Here is a 19,194-nt window from a genome sequence, read left to right as displayed (position 1 = left end):
ATGGGACAGTTTTCTCTGCATGATGGGACCGTTTTTTCGTGACGCACAATGGGACAGTTTTCTTGTGACGCACGATGGGACAGTTTTCTTGTGACGCACGATGGGACAGTTTTCTCGTGACGCACGATGGGACAGTTTTCTCGTGACGCACGATGGGACAGTTTTCTTGTGACGCACGATGGGACAGTTTTCTTGTGACGCACGATGGGACAGTTTTCTCGTGACGCATGATGGGACAGTTTTGTCGTGACGCACGATGGGACAGTTTTCTTGTGACGCACGATGGGACAGTTTTCTCGTGACGCACGATGGGACAGTTTTCTCGTGACGCACGATGGGACAGTTTTCTCGTGACGCACGATGGGACAGTTTTCTTGTGACGCACGATGGGACAGTTTTCTTGTGACGCACGATGGGACAGTTTTGTCGTGACGCACGATGGGACAGTTTTCTTGTGACGCACGATGGGACAGTTTTCTTGTGACGCACGATGGGACAGTTTTCTTGTGACGCACGATGGGACAGTTTTGTCGTGATGCATGATGGGACAGTTCCCAGTATCCCCCATTGTATATCTTAAGTAATTCTTCAGCTTTTGGTGGGAGGGTACAAGTTGACAGTGAAAAGAAACCTTTGAAATGTCAATAAAATAAGAGAGTGATGTTTCTCTGGCAGAGACCTCGCTCCCAACACTGATACACTGTATGTTTAGTCTCAGGCTGAGTAATTACTAATTTCCTTATTTTTCAACAGAATCCGTCCCTAAGCCACTTATCTTTATCCCACACTTTATAGTCATTTTATTCTAATAATTCTGATTCTATCCCATGCATTTTGATCATTCTATCCCATGCATTTTGATCATTCTATCCCATGCATTTTGATCATTTTATCCCATGCATTTTGATCATTTTATCCCATGCATTTTGATCATTTTATCCCATGCATTTTGATCATTCTATCCCATGCATTTTGATCATTTTATCCCATGCATTTTGATCATTTTATCCCATGCATTTTGATCATTCTATCCCATGCATTTTGATCATTTTATCCCATGCATTTTGATCATTTTATCCCATGCATTTTGATCATTCTATCCCATGCATTTTGATCATTTTATCCCATGCATTTTGATCATTTTATCCCATGCATTTTGATCATTTTATCCCATGCATTTTGATCATTCTGTCCTTTTCAAGCAATCTGATCATTCTGTCCTTTTCAAGCAATCTGATCATTCTATCCCATGCATTCTGATCATTCTGTCCTTTTCAAGCAATCTGATCATTCTATCCCATGTATTTTGATCATTCTATCCCATGTATTTTGATCATTCTATCCCATGCATTCTGATCATTCTATCCCGTGCGTTCTGATCATTCTGTCCTTTTCAAGCAATCTGATCATTCTATCCCATGTATTCTGATCATTCTATCCCATGCATTCTGATCATTCTGTCCTTTTCAAGCAATCTGATCATTCTATCCCATGTATTCTGATCAATCTATCCCATGTATTCTGATCAATCTATCCCATGCATTCTGATCATTCTATCCCATGTATTCTGATCATTCTATCCCATGTATTCTGATCATTCTATCCCATGTATTCTGATCATTCTATCCCATGTATTCTGATCATTCTATCCCATGCATTCTGATCATTCTGTCCTTCTCAAGCATTCTGATCATTCTGCCCCACACATCCAAGCCATTTATTGCTTACATTCTGTCATTCCATGCTACCATTCTATTCTATTCACACATTTTCACAAATCTGTTCTATCCGTTGAAGCCATTCTATCTCGGACATTGTAGCTCCATTATAGGTGGTTTACCCCTCTTGTGACTGTCCCCTTTCCAAAGGCATCTCTCTGGAGAGTCATCATTGTGGCTTTCATTGGAAAGAAATTCACAGACAGAATTTTGGCACATAGACAAACGCCGATACGTTGCTGGGGGCGTGGCACTGGGGCTTCTTGGGTCCAACTGTCAACAATATTGTCCAATAGTTGGGAGTGGCTATAAGAGCTGCCTGTAGGGATATTTTTATTTATAGTAACAATTCTAGGGTAAAGTCTGATTGGCCGCTGTGCTCACACACAGAGGCAGGTCTTTTACTCCCACACTTACAGTTTGAACCTGCCTTGTTTCCTGTCAGGTGATCAGTGAGACAAAATGGTGGCTCCGTATGATAATAATAAATGTAAACATTTAACCATATGTATATGCCAATTTGTATAAGATCATTTGATAGGTCCCTTATTAGGATAAAGTGAAGCCATTCTCAATTATTTTCCTCTTTAAGAAAAGTGGATTTTGGGCAAATCATTTTTCCTGCTCCTCGAATGGAACCTGGTTTGGATTCTTGTTGACCTTCTGGCCTAACCTGGGCTTACCTCTACTGAATCCAGGATAATAGTAGCCACTCAGCTCCGGCTGCTAGCCACGTGGCACCTATATCTACTCCTTGCTTGTTTAGAGGTTTCATAGGGTGCTACAGAGGTAATGATTGGCCTAAGGGGGCCCTATATCTCCTACACGTGACTAAGGTGGCCCTGCTTCTCCTACACATGACTAAGGGGGCGCTACTTCTCCTACACGTGACTAAGGGGGCCCTATATCTCCTACACGTGACTAAGGTGGCCCTGCTTCTCCTACACATGACTAAGGGGGCGCTACTTCTCCTACACGTGACTAAGGGGGCCCTATATCTCCTACACGTGACTAAGGTGGCCCTGCTTCTCCTACACATGACTAAGGTGGCCCTACTTCTCCTTCACATGACTAAGGTGGCCCTACTTCTCCTTCACATGACTAAGGTGGCCCTACTTCTCCTACACATGACTAAGGTGCCCCTACGTCTCCTACACGTGACTAAGGTGGCTCTACGTCTCCTACATGTGACTAATGTGGCTCTACGTCTCCTACACGTGACTAAGGTGGCTCTACGTCTCCTACACGTGACTAAGGTGGCCCTACTTCTCCTACACGTGACTAAGGTGGCTCTACATCTCCTACACGTGACTAAGGTGGCCCTACGTCTCCTAAACGTGACTAAGGGGGGCCTACTTCTCCTACATGTGGCTAAGGTGGCCCTACTTCTCCTACACGTGACTAAGATGGCCCTACGTCTTCTACACGTGACTAAGGTGGCCCTACTTCTCCTGCACGTGTATGTGGGGTGTCTCTGGTGGTACCATTGTCTTTCCCAAGATGGGCACTCAACTGCCCAACTGCTCATCTCTTCAGATTTCCACCGAGATGGTCATTCTGGTGGCCTCCTGGAGACCCCGCAAAGCTTGTTTTGTCCTCAAAGTGAATTCTATGGAGAGTTTCCTAATGAAACCTAATCTTTTTTTCTCACAGGTCGTTGCGGCCCAATTAGGCCTCGCTCCCTGTTGGGCGTCTGTCCATCAGGGCGTCTGGTAAGCTTGCAGGAAGCTCAGGCTCGGAGCCAGAGCCAAAGAGAAGCTGCCGAGAAGCTGGGCGCAGAGAAGGCATCTCCCACCAAGGCCGAGAGGGGGCTGGAGAGCAGTGAGGAAAGGTAATTGGGAGTCAGGGACTTGTTTTAGTATAATAGTATGGCCATTTTATCTGACTCGTTTCAGCTTTCAAATGGGGGTCACCGACCCCGGCAGCCAAACCCTATTGCTCTGTGAGGCTCCAGTTTTATTGTTATTGTTACTTTTTATTCCTTATCTTTCTATTCAGTCCCTCCCCTATTCATATACCAGTCCCTCATCCAAACCACTCCCTGGTTACTAAGGTAATTTGGACCCTAGCAACTCTTTCCAGCTTTCAAATGGGGGTCACTGACCCCGGCAGCCAAACCCTATTGCTCTGTGAGGCTCCAGTTTTATTGTTATTGTTACTTTTTATTCCTTATCTTTCTATTCAGTCCCTCCCCTATTCATATACCTGTCTCTCATTCAAACCACTCCCTGGTTACTAAGGTAATTTGGACCCTAGCAACTCTTTCCAGCTCTCAAATGGGGGTCACTGACCCCGGCAGCCAAAACCTATTGCTCTGTGAGGCTCCAGTTTTATTGTTATTGTTACTTTTTATTCCTTATCTTTCTATTCAACCCCTTGCCTGCCATATCCCAGTTTCTTATTCAAACCATTACCTGGTTGCTTAGGGTTTTTGGAACCCTAGCAACCAGATATCTGCTGAAATTCCAAACTGGAGAGTTGCTAAACAAAAAGCTAAATAATTAGAGTTAGGAGTAGTGTATTAGGGGGTTAGGGTAAGTGTATTAGGGTAAGGGTAAGTGTATTATGGTTAAGGTTAGGGTATTACGGTTAGGGTATTACTGTTAGGGTATTACTGTTAGGGTATTACTGTTAGGGTATTACTGTTAGGGTATTACTGTTAGGGTATTAGGGTTAGGGGGTTAGGGTTAGGGGGTTAGGGTATTAGGGTTAGGGTATTAGGGTTAGGGGGTTAGGGTATTAGGGTTAGGGTATTAGGGTTAGGGGGTTAGGGTATTTGGGTTAGGGTATTTGGGTTAGCATTAGTGTATTAGGGGTAGTGTATCAGGGTTAGGGTATTAGGATTAGGGTGACGTGAAGACCAATTACAAATTGTCTCAGAATATCAAGCTCTACATCATACTAAAAGTTAATTTTAAGGTGAACAACCCCTTTAAAGAAGGTTTTAATAACTTTCTAAGGTATGTGGGGCACAAAGCCACAGGTAGGGTTAGGGAGTCAGCCTCACTGGTCTGTGCTACCGTGTATCTCCTATGTGGCTCTTTGCATGCCACACATATAGGGAAGGAACAGGGTTATGAATGAAGGGCAGTTAGTAACAGCAGTTCCAAAGGTATAAATGGCAGATTGTCGGCACTTACTTAGCCTTTATATTTGCCCTCTTCCCCGCAGGAAGGCCGCGCGCGGCAGAAAGAAATCGGGAGGCGGCAGCAGCTGGAGAACTTTCTTTGCAATTGGGAAAAACTCCTCACACAAGAAGTCTCGCCCCGGGGGCATAGGGAATGCGGCAGCCCACCCAAGAGGTGAGATGGGGGGGCATCAGTCTTCGGGCTGTCTCTTCCACTTGTAATCGCTCTCTTCCCTGATGAACCGTCTCTTTTCTGCCAACAGTCTCGGACACGGTCACTCTGCGCTCGGCTAAAAGTGAGGAGTCTCTGTGCTCTCACACCAGCGGAACCGGTAAGCACTCTGGGGATTGGGGGGCAATGTAAATGAGAGCGTGGGGGGGGGGGGGGTGTTAAAAGTGTGTTTGCCTTAGAAACCCTACTATAGTTTATATAAATACCCTGCTTGGGTAACCATAGGGGCAGCTATTCAAAAAAGAAAACGCACAGGTTACTTAGCAGATAACAGATAAAACACCATTGTATTCTACAGAGCTTATTTGTTATCTGCTAAGTAACCTGGGCCTTTTCTTTTTTGAATAGCTGCCCCCGGGGCTACACAGCGGGGTATTTATATAAACTATAGTAGGGTTTCTGTAGCAAACGCCCCAGCTGTACCAGTGCAGTAATGGCTGCCCCCGGGGCTACACAGCGGGGTATTTATATAAACTATAGTAGGGTTTCTGTAGCAAACACCCCAGCTGTACCAGTGCAGGAATGGCTGCCCCCGGGGCTACACAGCGGGGTATTTATATAAACTATAGTAGGGTTTCTGTAACAAACACCCCAGCTGTACCGGTGCAGGAATGGCTGCCCCCGGGGCTACACAGCGGGGTATTTATATAAACTATAGTAGGGTTTCTGTAGCAAACACCCCAGCTGTACCGGTGCAGGAATGGCTGCCCCGGGGCTACACAGCGGGGTATTTATATAAACTATAGTAGGGTTTCTGTAGCAAACACCCCAGCTGTACCAGTGCAGGAATGGCTGCCCCCGGGGCTACACAGCGGGGTATTTATATAAACTATAGTAGGGTTTCTGTAGCAAACACCCCAGCTGTACCAGTGCAGGAACGGCTGCCCCCGGGGCTACACAGCGGGGTATTTATATAAACTATAGTAGGGTTTCTGTAGCAAACACCCCAGCTGTACCAGTGCAGGAATGGCTGCCCCCGGGGCTACACAGCGGGGTATTTATATAAACTATAGTAGGGTTTCTGTAGCAAACACCCCAGCTGTACCGGTGCAGGAATGGCTGCCCCCGGGGCTACACAGCGGGGTATTTATATAAACTATAGTAGGGTTTCTGTAGCAAACACCCCAGCTGTACCGGTGCAGGAATGGCTGCCCCCGGGGCTACACAGCGGGGTATTTATATAAACTATAGTAGGGTTTCTGTAGCAAACACCCCAGCTGTACCGGTGCAGGAACGGCTGCCCCCGGGGCTACACAGCGGGGTATTTATATAAACTATAGTAGGGTTTCTGTAGCAAACACCCCAGCTGTACCGGTGCAGGAATGGCTGCCCCCGGGGCTACACAGCGGGGTATTTATATAAACTATAGTAGGGTTTCTGTAGCAAACACCCCAGCTGTACCGGTGCAGGAACGGCTGCCCCCGGGGCTACACAGCGGGGTATTTATATAAACTATAGTAGGGTTTCTGTAGCAAACACCCCAGCTGTACCGGTGCAGGAATGGCTGCCCCCGGGGCTACACAGCGGGGTATTTATATAAACTATAGTAGGGTTTCTGTAGCAAACACCCCAGCTGTACCAGTGCAGGAATGGCTGCCCCCGGGGTTACACAGCGGGGTATTTATATAAACTATAGAAGGGTTTCTGTAGCAAACACCCCAGCTGTACCAGTGCAGGAATGGCTGCCCCCGGGGCTACACAGCGGGGTATTTATATAAACTATAGTAGGGTTTCTGTAGCAAACACCCCAGCTGTACCAGTGCAGGAATGGCTGCCCCCGGGGCTACACAGCAGGGTATTTATATAAACTATAGTAGGGTTTCTGTAGCAAACACCCCAGCTGTACCAGTGCAGGAATGGCTGCCCCCGGGGCTACACAGCGGGGGTATTTATATAAACTATAGTAGGGTTTCTGTAGCAAACACCCCAGCTGTACCGGTGCAGGAATGGCTGCCCCCGGGGCTACACAGCGGGGTATTTATATAAACTATAGTAGGGTTTCTGTAGCAAACACCCCAGCTGTACCAGTGCAGGAATGGCTGCCCCCGGGGCTACACAGAGGGGTATTTATATAAACTATAGTAGGGTTTCTGTAGCAAACACCCCAGCTGTACCAGTGCAGGAATGGCTGCCCCCGGGGCTACACAGCGGGGTATTTATATAAACTATAGTAGGGTTTCTGTAGCAAACACCCCAGCTGTACCAGTGCAGGGCAACATTAATGTTTTTATTACCTTAAAGCTATTTCATTTTTTGGTGTTACTGTTCCTTTAAACCACATTCATTTGTTATTTTCATTCTGGAAAAGCAAAAAAAAAACCCAAATCTGTTTTCTTCCGTCTTTCTTAAGAATGTGGTTTTAGGCGCAAAGGTAACAGATACAGTGACGCAGCATTTTAAATACAGGACTTACTTGGAAAAAAACCCTTGTAATCTCAAGGACACTAGGGGGCGCTGTGCTCCCGACTATCTGTCTTGCATCCTCCCTTGCTTGTGTCTCATACACTTTATTTATCTATAATAATCGAGTCCAGACTGAAATTCAAAATAGGCCCTGGCATTCCCAGTACCCAGAGGCACAAACAGCCCCCCCAGCCCAATAAATAGTGACTGTCTGTGGCACCTTACAGCCCCCCTGGCATTCCCAGTACCCAGAGGCACAAACAGCCCCCCCCCAGCCCAATAAATAGTGACTGTCTGTGGCACCTTACAGCCCCCTGGCATTCCCAGTACCCAGAGGCACAAACAGCCCCCCCAGCCCAATAAATAGTGACTGTCTGTGGCACCTTACAGCCCCCCTGGCATTCCCAGTACCCAGAGGCACAAACAGCCCCCCCCCCAGCCCAATAAATAGTGACTGTCTGTGGCACCTTACAGCCCCCCTGGCATTCCCAGTACCCAGAGGCACAAACAGCCCCCCCAGCCCAATAAATAGTGACTGTCTGTGGCACCTTACAGCCCCCCTGGCATTCCCAGTACCCAGAGGCACAAACAGCCCCCCCAGCCCAATAAATAGTGACTGTCTGTGGCACCTTACAGCCCCCCTGGCATTCCCAGTACCCAGAGGCACAAACAGCCCCCCCAGCCCAATAAATAGTGACTGTCTGTGGCACCTTACAGCCCCCCTGGCATTCCCATTACCCAGAGGCACAAACAGACCCCCCAGCCCAATAAATAGTGACTGTCTGTGGCACCTTACAGCCCCCCTGGCATTCCCAGTACCCAGAGGCACAAACAGCCCCCCCCAGCCCAATAAATAGTGACTGTCTGTGGCACCTTACAGCCCCCCCTGATTGCCAGTACCCAGAGGCACAAACAGCCCCCCCCAGCCCAATAAATAGTGACTGTCTGTGGCACCTTACAGCCCCCCTGGCATTCCCAGTACCCAGAGGCACAAACAGCCCCCCCCAGCCCAATAAATAGTGACTGTCTGTGGCACCTTACAGCCCCCCTGGCATTCCCAGTACCCAGAGGCACAAACAGCCCCCCCCCAGCCCAATAAATAGTGACTGTCTGTGGCACCTTACAGCCCCCCTGGCATTCCCAGTACCCAGAGGCACAAACACCCCCCCAGCCCAATAAATAGTGACTGTCTGTGGCACCTTACAGCCCCCCTGGCATTCCCAGTACCCAGAGGCACAAACAGCCCCCCCCAGCCCAATAAATAGTGACTGTCTGTGGCACCTTACAGCCCCCCCCTGGCATTCCCAGTACCCAGAGGCACAAACAGCCCCCCCAGCCCAATAAATAGTGACTGTCTGTGGCACCTTACAGCCCCCCCCTGGCATTCCCAGTACCCAGAGGCACAAACAGCCCCCCCAGCCCAATAAATAGTGACTGTCTGTGGCACCTTACAGCCCCCCCTGGCATTCCCAGTACCCACAGATTGCCAGTCCGGGGCTGATAATATTAATGAATTGAATTCAAACCCATACAGCCAGTTATCTGTTTGCTTTAAGAGGATTAGTGAAGGCAGAATAATATTTTCAGAGATCTGATTGGTTGCTGTGGGTTACCGGGCCAGAATCTGATTGGTTGCTATGGGTTACAAGGCTGATGTGGTGATACTTTACACTTTCTTGTCATTACAGGATTGCAGAGGTCGTCACGGCTCCGCCGGCCCAGATCCACAAGCGACGGCCTCACCACCCGGCTGCCACACAGTCGCTCTGTGGAGAGTTTGGGGCCCTCCTCCCCTTCCCCTCCCTGTGTGCCGTCTCCCCCAGCTTCAGCCCGGCCCCAGTCTGCCTGGATAGAGGAGGAGCTTGACCTGTCCCCCCCTCTCCCTGACACAGATGGGTTGGGCTTTGACCCCCTGTCCTTCCGCCTCTCTTTCTCTGACCATGAAGAAGCCAAGTCCCCCATTATAGTGAGGGCGGAGATAACGAGTCCGGCGCTGGCTAAAGCCCTCCCCCGAGGAGTCAGCCTGTCCCCCACAGCTGGCTGCTCCCCCTCCCCTACACACAGCCCCCCAGAGAGACTGCTTGTGGATGGGCCAAGCCAGGGGCCACGTGACCTGTCCCCCCCACCCCAGATGCTGTCCCTCCTGCTCCAGTCCTGCCAGCAGCACCTCAGTGATAAGAGTGTGAGAGAGGTGAAAGGGAAACTGACTGGGGCCCCCGGCCAGGAAGAGCCCCCCAATAGTGAGTGCAAACCCTTAGTGCCTGTGTGAGTTGCACTTTGTATTTCTCTTTCTCAACTCCATTTACTTCTTTACTGTTCGGCATTAGCGTTCACCCCTGTGCCCCCTGCTCCTGTGCCCCCCGCTCTTGTGCCCCTCACTCCTGTGCCCCTCACTCCTGTGCCTCCCACCCCATGTATCCACCCCTGTGCCTCTCACTCCTGTGCCTCCCACCCCATGTATCCACCCCTGTGCCTCTCACTCCTGTGTCCCCCGCTCCTGTGCCCCTCACTCCTGTGCCCCTCACTCCTGTGCCTCCCACCCCATGTATCCACCCCTGTGCCTCTCACTCCTGTGCCTCCCACCCCATGTATCAACCCCTGTGCCTCTCACTCCTGTGCCCCCCGCTCCTGTGCCCCTCGCTCCTGTGCCTCCCACCCCATGTATCCACCCCTGTGCCTCTCACTCCTGTGCCTCCCACCCCATGTATCAACCCCTGTGCCTCTCACTCCTGTGCCCCCCGCTCCTGTGCCCCTCACTCCTGTGCCTCCCACCCCATGTATCCACCCCTGTGCCTCTCACTCCTGTGCCCCTCGCTCCTGTGCCTCCCACCTCATGTATCCACTGTATAAACTGATGTTTTGACATATGTGTATATATATAATATAATTCTAAGCAACTCTGACTGATCCCTGTGCCTCTCCTCCCTTACAGGTCTGTCTCCCCAGGAGTCTGCGCAGCCTCCTTCACTGTCTCTTCTGCGCCAGCTCCCCCCTCCTCCTCCTCCTAAAGATCCGGCGCGGCTGATGGCCCTGCGGCTGGCAGAGAGTGCCCAACGTGCCTTGCAGGCCTCCATCTCGATAGGCACAGTCCCAGCCAAGGTGTCCCAGCGCTCTGCGCCCATGAACCCTCCCACCTCCGCATTCCGACGCTCTCTTTCCATGGAGTGCAGTGAGAGCGCTGTGCCGAGGGAGCTGTACTCTGATCTCCGCCCCCCTGCACTGAGCACCAATGACAAGAGCGTCGGACAGCACCGGCCTTTGAGACTGCCCGCCCACAATACTCTGGTGAGCACTTCCTGTAGTGTGGGTACATACCTGGGGCAGCTGCTTTGGGGGTGGGGTCTATAAATTCCAGCCCCTCCCACTGTGGCTAAATCCATTGGCAGGGGAGGGGGCAGTGCCGCTATAACCCCAGGTTGGTGCAAGGGTATTGGCTGAGGAGCAATGGGCCACTATTTTCCTTGCATGGACCTGGGGGGGGGCCACATGAGAGAATTGCTTTACTGCAGCCCCCCCCCATGGATCTCACCGTATTTCTCTCTTGACAGGCCCCCAGTTCCTCTCCAGCCGATGTCAGGAAGCCGACGCCTACAGGAATCCCACCTACTCGTGCCCCCCGTCTTCACACGCGTTCAGGAAGCCTCCCTGCTCCTCCGAGCCTGTGCCCCCCCAGAATCCGACCTCCCCCATACCGATTCCCCGAGGAAGGACCCCGGCTGCCCCACCAATGTTCAGCTCCACCTTGGCCGGAACCAGAAGGTCTTTACTATGAGATTGTGGGGGACCCTCCTCATATGGCCCCTCTTAATACGTCGTATGGTCTGATCCAGCCGCCGTGGCCTCATGTGGGCTCCTCCCAGGCCCATTCGGGTTTTGGGAACTGGTACGGAGCAAGTCATGGTACTGACCCAGAGGTGGTGGCCTATTCACGCTGGGACCGGGGCCTCCATCCTCAGCTTCGGCCTTACATGGTTGGGGGGGGAGTCCACTATCCGTACGTGAGGACCCCGGAAAGTGTCGGGAAACGAGAGGAACCGATATACGTCAACCTTCCTCTCAAGGGGAGGGAGCAGCACGACGGAACCAATGACGTCGCAGGGTTGAAACCCGAGTTGCCCCAGAAACAGCGGCCCCCCAATCCCCCAAGCATGGCGTATCACGAGAGCATCCGAGGAGTAGCCCAAAGGCAAGTGAGACACCCCCACTTACTGCGGAGAGAAGGTTCCCTTGGATACTTCCGCCCCCCTTCGTCTCACAAAGCAATGTGGGGGACGCAGCATAAATTCCCCCAGGGCAGAGAGAACCCCATCTTTGCTTACGAGGCTCCGACAGGAGCGGGACAGAGGATGAGATACGTACACCCTCATTGCCTGCTCTCCGAGGAGGGGACATTATACGGGAACCTGGAACAAAGAGGGGTCCAACACCGCTCAGCCACCCCTGTGGGGCCCCCCGGGTTCCTCAGAGCCCCCTGGACAGTCCACTCAGAGGGACAGACGAGGAGTTACTGCTGAGGATGAATGAGATTAAACAAGTGAATTTGGTCATTGGGGCCCCCACACACTGGGCCACATCTGTTATAATGGCGGATATGGGGGTAACCTGTGCTCCTCCCTATTGCTGAGGGGCCCTCGATCAAATGGCGGTTTGGTGTAACCACGTGGGCTGAAGCCGAGGCTCTATGTCCCTTTACTTCCCTGTCTACTGTGCTTCATAGTGTCCGGAGCTTACACTCATTATTGGTTGCTAATAGTCGTTGCTAGGGGTGGTAAAAACCTAATCAAAGTTGGGGTCTGTTGGAATGGGAAATACCAATATGAGGGCAAATGCCTGGAAATTTCACCCAGACCAGGAAGCAGCGGTTTCGTCGCTGAGTAGTGATGTCATCACTTTTACGTGACATCAGCTTGGGCAGAACCATGGGACAAGTGACGTAGGGGGGGTTTGTCTGGCCCTAGTGTTGGATCTGGGGCCTGAAGGAAGTAGATTAGCACTTCTGGGGCTTATGCCCACCTACAGAACAGGAAAATATTAGAGGGCCCCTGGGCAATACAGGACATCTGGGACCCCAAACTTAGGCGGGGGGGGGAGGTCCAATCTGGTGATGGGATACTGAGATCTGTAGTCCGGCAAGGCTGAAGGCCATATCCTGAGGCATATATGTAGCCAATAGAATATGCTCTTTTTCCCCCATTGGGTCCTGGGCAATATCCTAAACTTGGCCTTGCTGGCCAGTACTGGTAGCTAGTGGCCAAGGGATGCTCTAGGCATGTATTTGGGTTGGCTGGCCAGTACTGGTAGCTAGTGGCCAAGGGATGCTCTAGGCATGTATTTGGGTTGGCTGGCCAGTACTGGTAGCTAGTGGTCAAGGGATGCTCTAGGCATGTATTTGGGTTGGCTGGTCAGTACTGGTAGCTAGTGGTCAAGGGATGCTCTAGGCATGTATTTGGGTTGGCTGGTCAGTACTGGTAGCTAGTGGCCAAGGGATGCTCTGAGCATGTATTTGGGTCGGCTGGTCAGTACTGGTAGCTAGTGGCCAAGGGATGCTCTAGGCATGTATTTGGGTCGGCTGGTCAGTACTGGTAGCTAGTGGCCAAGGGATGCTCTGAGCATGTATTTGGATCGGCTGGCCAGTACTAATAGCTAGTGGCCAAGGGATGCTCTAGGCATGTATTTGGGTCTGGTAGCCAGTACTGGTAGCTAGTGGCAAAGGGATGCTCTAGGCATGTATTTGGGTCTGGTAGCCAGTACTGGTAGCTAGTGGCCAAGGGATGCTCTAGGCATGTATTTGGGTTGGCTGGCCAGTACTGGTAGCTAGTGGCCAAGGGATGCTCTAGGCATGTATTTGGGTCGGCTGGTCAGTACTGGTAGCTAGTGGCCAAGGGATGCTCTAGGCGTGTATTTGGGTCTGGTAGCCAGTACTGGTAGCTAGTGGCCAAGGGATGCTCTAGGCATGTATTTGGGTCTGGTAGCCAGTACTGGTAGCTAGTGGCCAAGGGATGCTCTAGGCATGTATTTGGGTCTGGTAGCCAGTACTGGTAGCTAGTGGCCAAGGGATGCTCTAGGCATGTATTTGGGTCGGCTGGCCAGTACTGGTAGCTAGTGGCCAAGGGATGCTCTAGGCGTGTATTTGGGTCGGCTGGGCAGTACTGGTAGCTAGTGGCCAATGGCTGCTCTAGGCATGTATTTGGGTCGGCTGGTCAGTACTGGTAGCTAGTGGCCAAGGGATGCTCTAGGCATGTATTTGGGTCGGCTGGGCAGTACTGGTAGCTAGTGGCCAATGGCTGCTCTAGGCATGTATTTGGGTTGGCTGGTCAGTACTGGTAGCTAGTAGTCAAGAGATGCTCTTGGCATGTATTTGGGTCGGCTGGTCAGTACTGGTAGCTAGTGGCCAAGGGATGCTCTGAGCATGTATTTGGGTCGGCTGGCCAGTACTGGTAGCTAGTGGTCAAGGGATGCTCTAGGCATGTATTTGGGTCGGCTGGGCAGTACTGGTAGCTAGTGGCCAAGGGATGCCCTAGGTGTGTATTTGGGTTGGCTGGCCAGTACTGGTAGCTAGTGGCCAATGGCTGCTCTACGCATGTATTTGAGCCTCTGTATTTAGAGGCTATTTAGTCTTGGGCAGGATCTTGGCTCCTAACATAGCCCCCCAGCACTTACACAGACCTACTCTCTGGCACCCAAGCTACACGGCGGCCCTTCACCCCCCCGTTGCCTGTAAGTGCACTCTGTAGCCTAATGAGACTGCGCTCTTGCCATTCAGTTGAATTATTGCGCGCCAGTGGCATTGGGGGAGAGCATTGCTGGCACTTAGAGATGCCACTTAGTGCACTGGTCTAATTGCTCTGGCAGAGAAAACCTCTCGTTCAGGTTCTGTTTAACAGAGACAGTTGCTGCCAATGAGACAGCCTCCCGGCAATGGGGGGCGCCCTACAATTCATGGGTATTTTCCATGTAATCCTCGTATTACTAAAAAAAATCGAAAGGAAAAGTGGTGCCATACTGATTCCCTGGGAGGTGCCTCATTGGCCATAGAGCAACCAACATGGCAGCTCCCTCTCTGCATATAGCCAGCAAAGCACTTACCCTTGCTGTCTGCTCATTGGTCAGGAATCCCTAAGGCCCCTTGTCATTAGCAACATCCAAGAGACCCATTATGATTGGCTGCCGGCAGGGGCAGTAGGAATTTATGATCTAATACACCCTGGGCTGTGCCCAACCCTGTACTAGGGGGACGTCGGGGTCTGACCGACCCCCCCCTGCTTGTTAATATGTAAAATATATTGTGTAAAGGGGGGTCGCTACCCACAATCCCCTGCATTAGGGTACGGGGAAGGCTCGCAGACACGCTAATTGCCCACCACTTAAGCCTAATGCTGATTGCAGCTTAATAGGACTTAATGAATTAAAGCCATTAGTGCCAGACGGAGGTGAGACGTCCGCAAATCCCATTAGTTCTGAGCAGTTGAACTGCGGAGCCATTAGGCTTGGAGAGAGCGCACAGAATCCCATATTCCGACCCTGCAATGCATTGTGGGAGTTTTCCCTAATGCGTCTGAGATTGAAACGAGCAAACGGAAAAAATATATATAAAAAGTACAGAAAATTCATGGATTTTTTTCTGCTTGCACAAATGAAGTACTTCCTGTTGTATTTGACCACGCCCACATCCTTTGTGCATAATAACGTCTGGGCAACACATTGGCCGACACCCTGTGTGAGTGGGTAGATCCAGTCTGATTGGCTGGGAGCAAACCTTAATTAATTACTGCCCAATTGGAAAATAATTATGTCATTGCGGGGAAAATAATCATTTTGGGTACAGGTATGGGATCTATTATGCAGAATGCTCGGGGCCTGGGGTTTTCTGGATAAAGGGGTCTTTCTATAATTTTTTAAATTATTTCATTATAATGGAGTCTATGGGAGATGGTCTTCCCGTAATTCGGAACTCTCTGGATAACAGGTCTCCGGATAACAGATCCCTATACCTGTATATTGCCAGATATTGACAGTCAGGTGTGTAACTATGGAGAAACCAAGCAGACCCCCATGGCTCCTGGGGGCCCCGGGATTTGATTATAATGGAGTCTTTGGTGATGGTCTTCCTGTAATTCAGAGTTTTCTGGATAACGGGTCTCCGGATAACAGATCCCCATACCTAGATATTGACAGTCAGGTGTGTAACTACAGAGAAACCAAGCAGACCCCCAAGGCTCCTGGGGGCCCCGGGATTTGATTATAATGGAGTCTTTGGTGATGGTCTGCCTGTAATTCAGAGTTTTCTGGATAACGGGTCTCCGGATAACAGATCCCCATACCTAGATATTGACAGTCAGGTGTGTAACTATGGAGAAACCAAGCAGACCCCATGGCTCCTAGGGGCCCCGGGATTTGATTATAATGGAGTCTATGGGAGATGGCCTTCCTGTAATTCGGTGCTCTCTGGATAACGGATCTCCGGATAACAGATCCCCATACCTAGATATTGACAGTCAGGTGTGTAACTATGGAGAAACCAAGCAGACCCCATGGCTCCTAGGGGCCCCGGGATTTGATTATAATGGAGTCTATGGGAGATGGCCTTCCTGTAATTCGGTGCTCTCTGGATAACGGATCTCCGGATAACAGATCCCCATACCTAGATATTGTCAGGTGTGTAACTATGGAGAAACTAAGCAGACCCCCATGGCTCCTGGGGGCCCCAGAACAATAGGGGCCCAGATATCGCAGGACACTGACTGATAAACTGGCAGTTTTATTCTATCTTTTTTTAAAATTGTTTTTATTATAGTTTAGGGGGCCCCTAAAATGGCTTTGCTGTGGGGCCCCAGTAACGTTAAGGCGTGTAACACTGGCCCTCAGCTGAGGGGACACATTAATAGCACTTAAATCCAAGCCACTCTATCTTTATACACAAGAAAGAGTTTTTAGCCTTTGATCCCGCCTCCCCCCCGCCCCCTCCCCCGCCTTTAGAACAGATGTTTTTACATATCGGCAACAATCTGAACCCTCTGGTTTTCCGGAACCAGTTCCGCAGCCTCGTATCCCCTGATACTCACTATCTGTCAGCGCCTGTCAGGGCCGCCCTCCGACTGCAACACTTCATATTTCATTCCCCGCGCGCCTCTACGTTAGGACTTAATGGGAACGTAATTCCCAAAAATAAAAGTTGCCCCAGGGGAAGAACTGGTCAGTCCGAGCAACTTCCCAATATACATTCATTAGCAAAACCCGGCGGTTCTAAAGTTACGCGAAAATATCGTTGCACTGCGCGTTCAGCCATTTCTGCAGCCTCTCGATACAATGTAGCAAAGGCAGATCACATGACATGGCTGATACATTGTATCGAGAGGCTGCAGCAATGGCTGAACGCACAGTGCTTTCATTATCCACTACTTTTACTCATAACTTTAGAACCAATGAACATTTTTAATGAGTGTATATTGGGAAGTTACTCAGAATGACTTTTTCTATTATGGGTCAGAATTTGGGGTTAGGGTTTACTTCCCTTTAAATTGTATGGCAGTAATTGATTCGTTACCGGCACTAATGTGTGCGCAATCCGGGGGGGAATCCTATACACGGATAGTAGTGACCCTGCTGGGGGTCCCAGACGTTGCATGGAGGGATTATGGGCTGTAAATATTGTGAATATTTGGTAACCGTAGCACATAAAAATGGGCGTTTCCTGTTCCCGTTGGTTTCTATTCACTTCAGTTTTAACTTATCGTTGGGTGTTTTACTGTTACTGTTGGCAACGAGGGGACCCGGGGGAACGAGAAATGGAATATATTCATTTTAAAGGGGAACTTAGCTATTCAGTTTCACCAGTCTACTGGTGGAAGCGCTATGAGCCGGTGAGGCTGATCTCCCTGAGGATTCTGGGAGTGGCCTTGTATCCGGGGCCCGGAGGACCATGTGACCTAGTCCGGGTGATACCATTTCTCACAGGAGGGCAGAACCCCGGGTATCTTCCCGATGGAATTCTCTGGATGGAAATGCAGCGATGCTGTAAATATTGTAATTTTCTTTTATATATTAACCCCCTTCGTGCCAGAGGGGTGCCCAACGCGGTTCATGGTTTTTATTTATACGGAGGTCGAGGTCCCTCTTGGTTTATTTTCGTCTCTGTCGCCTCAGACTGAAATAACCGGCTGCGTTGGTTCTGTCGCAAATCCGATTAATACACATTGTGGTAACATTCTATGATGTAATAAAACGTCTTATGCAATGGCGGAGTGCTGTGTGCTTATTGGGGGGCTTGGGGAGGGGCCACAGGGGATGTGATTGGGGGGGTAGTAGGGCAAGAAGCCTACAAGCAATATCCGGGGGTCCAGCTGTGTCCCTCCCATATGTCCTGTGTAACCCCCACAAAATCACTTTGTGTATTGTCAACTGCTGCTATAGTCCCACCCCTAAACCAAACATAGGCCAATCAAATCATTACAACCTTCACTTGTGTAGACCAACCTGTTAGTCAACTGGAGCATTAGATCAGGGCTAAACCAACCTGTAGCCAATCTGATTGGCTGCAGGTTGGTCTACTCAAGTAAAGGTTTCAATGCTCTGATTGGCTACAATTTGGTTTTAGCCTTAACCCAAACTGCAGCCAGTCAGAACACTAGAACCTTTACATGTGCTAGGCCAATCAGAGCACTAGAACCTTCCCATGTGCTAGACCAACTGCAGCCAGTCAGAGCACTAGAACCTTCCAATGTGCTAGACCAAACTGCAGCCAATTAGAGCACTAGAACCTTCCCATGCGCTAAACCAAACTACAGCCAATCAGAGCACTAGAACCTTCCCATGTGATAGACCAACTGCAGCCAGTCAGAGCACTAGAACCTTCCCATGTGCTAGACCAAACTGCAGCCAATCAGAGAACTAGAACCTTCACATGTGCTAGACTAAACTGCAGCCAATTAGAGCGCTAGAACCTTCCCATGTGCTAGACCAAACTGCAGCCAATCAGAGCACTAGAACCTTCCCATGTGATAGACCAACTGCAGCCAGTCAGAGCACTAGAACCTTCACATGTGCTAGACCAAACTGCAGCCAATCGGAGCACTAGAACCTTCACATGTGCTAGACCAAACTACAGCCAATGCGAGTACTAGAACATTCCCATGTGCTAGACCAAACTGCAGCCAATCAGAGTATTAGAACCTTCCCATGTGCTACACCAAACTGCAGCCAATCAGAGCACTAGAACCTTCACATGTGCTAGACCAACTTCAGCCAATCAGGGCACTAGAACCTTCACATGTGCTACACCAAACTGCAGCCAATCAGAACACTAGAACATTCACATGTGCTAGACCAACTTCAGCCAATCAGGGCACTAGAACCTTCACATGTGCTAGACCAACTGCAGCCAATCAGAGCACTAGAACCTTCACATGTGCTAGACCAACTGCAGCCAATAAAAGAACTAGAACCTTCACATGTGCTAGACCAACTGCAGCCAATCAGAGCACTAGAACATTCACATGTGCTAGACCAACTGCAGCCAATCAGAGCACTAGAACATTCACATGCGCTAGACCAACTGCAGCCAATCAGGGCACTAGAACCTTCACATGTGCTATACAAAACTGCAGCCAATGAGAGCACTAGAACATTCCCATGGGCTAGACCAAACTGCAGCCAATCAGAGCACTAGAACCTTTACGCGTGCTAGACCAACTGCAGCCAATCAGAGCTCTAGAACC

The 19,194-nt window shown here is 50.1% G+C and overlaps 1 protein-coding gene across 5 annotated transcripts in view; it reads left to right on the top strand.

The window, feature by feature from the left end:
- Positions 1 to 17,714, top strand: part of arhgap33 (Rho GTPase activating protein 33) — a 53,930-nt gene extending 36,216 nt beyond the window's left edge. For 3 of the 5 annotated variants that reach the window (XM_031904686.1, XM_031904685.1, XM_031904687.1), the window contains 6 exons: positions 3,372 to 3,549; positions 4,890 to 5,020; positions 5,109 to 5,177; positions 9,169 to 9,720; positions 10,413 to 10,765; positions 11,029 to 17,714. In XM_031904686.1, coding sequence (XP_031760546.1) covers positions 3,372 to 3,549; positions 4,890 to 5,020; positions 5,109 to 5,177; positions 9,169 to 9,720; positions 10,413 to 10,765; positions 11,029 to 11,994 — 2,249 coding nt within the window. In that variant the 3' untranslated portion in view covers positions 11,995 to 17,714. 5 annotated transcript variants of the gene reach the window in all.
- The last annotated feature ends 1,480 nt before the right edge of the window (positions 17,715 to 19,194 follow it).

This window comes from Xenopus tropicalis, chromosome 7, assembly GCF_000004195.4.
Source record: "Xenopus tropicalis strain Nigerian chromosome 7, UCB_Xtro_10.0, whole genome shotgun sequence".
NCBI lineage: Eukaryota > Metazoa > Chordata > Amphibia > Anura > Pipidae > Xenopus > Xenopus tropicalis.
Note: the sequence above shows the minus strand (reverse complement) of the source record. Positions and strands in the feature narration are given on the sequence as shown.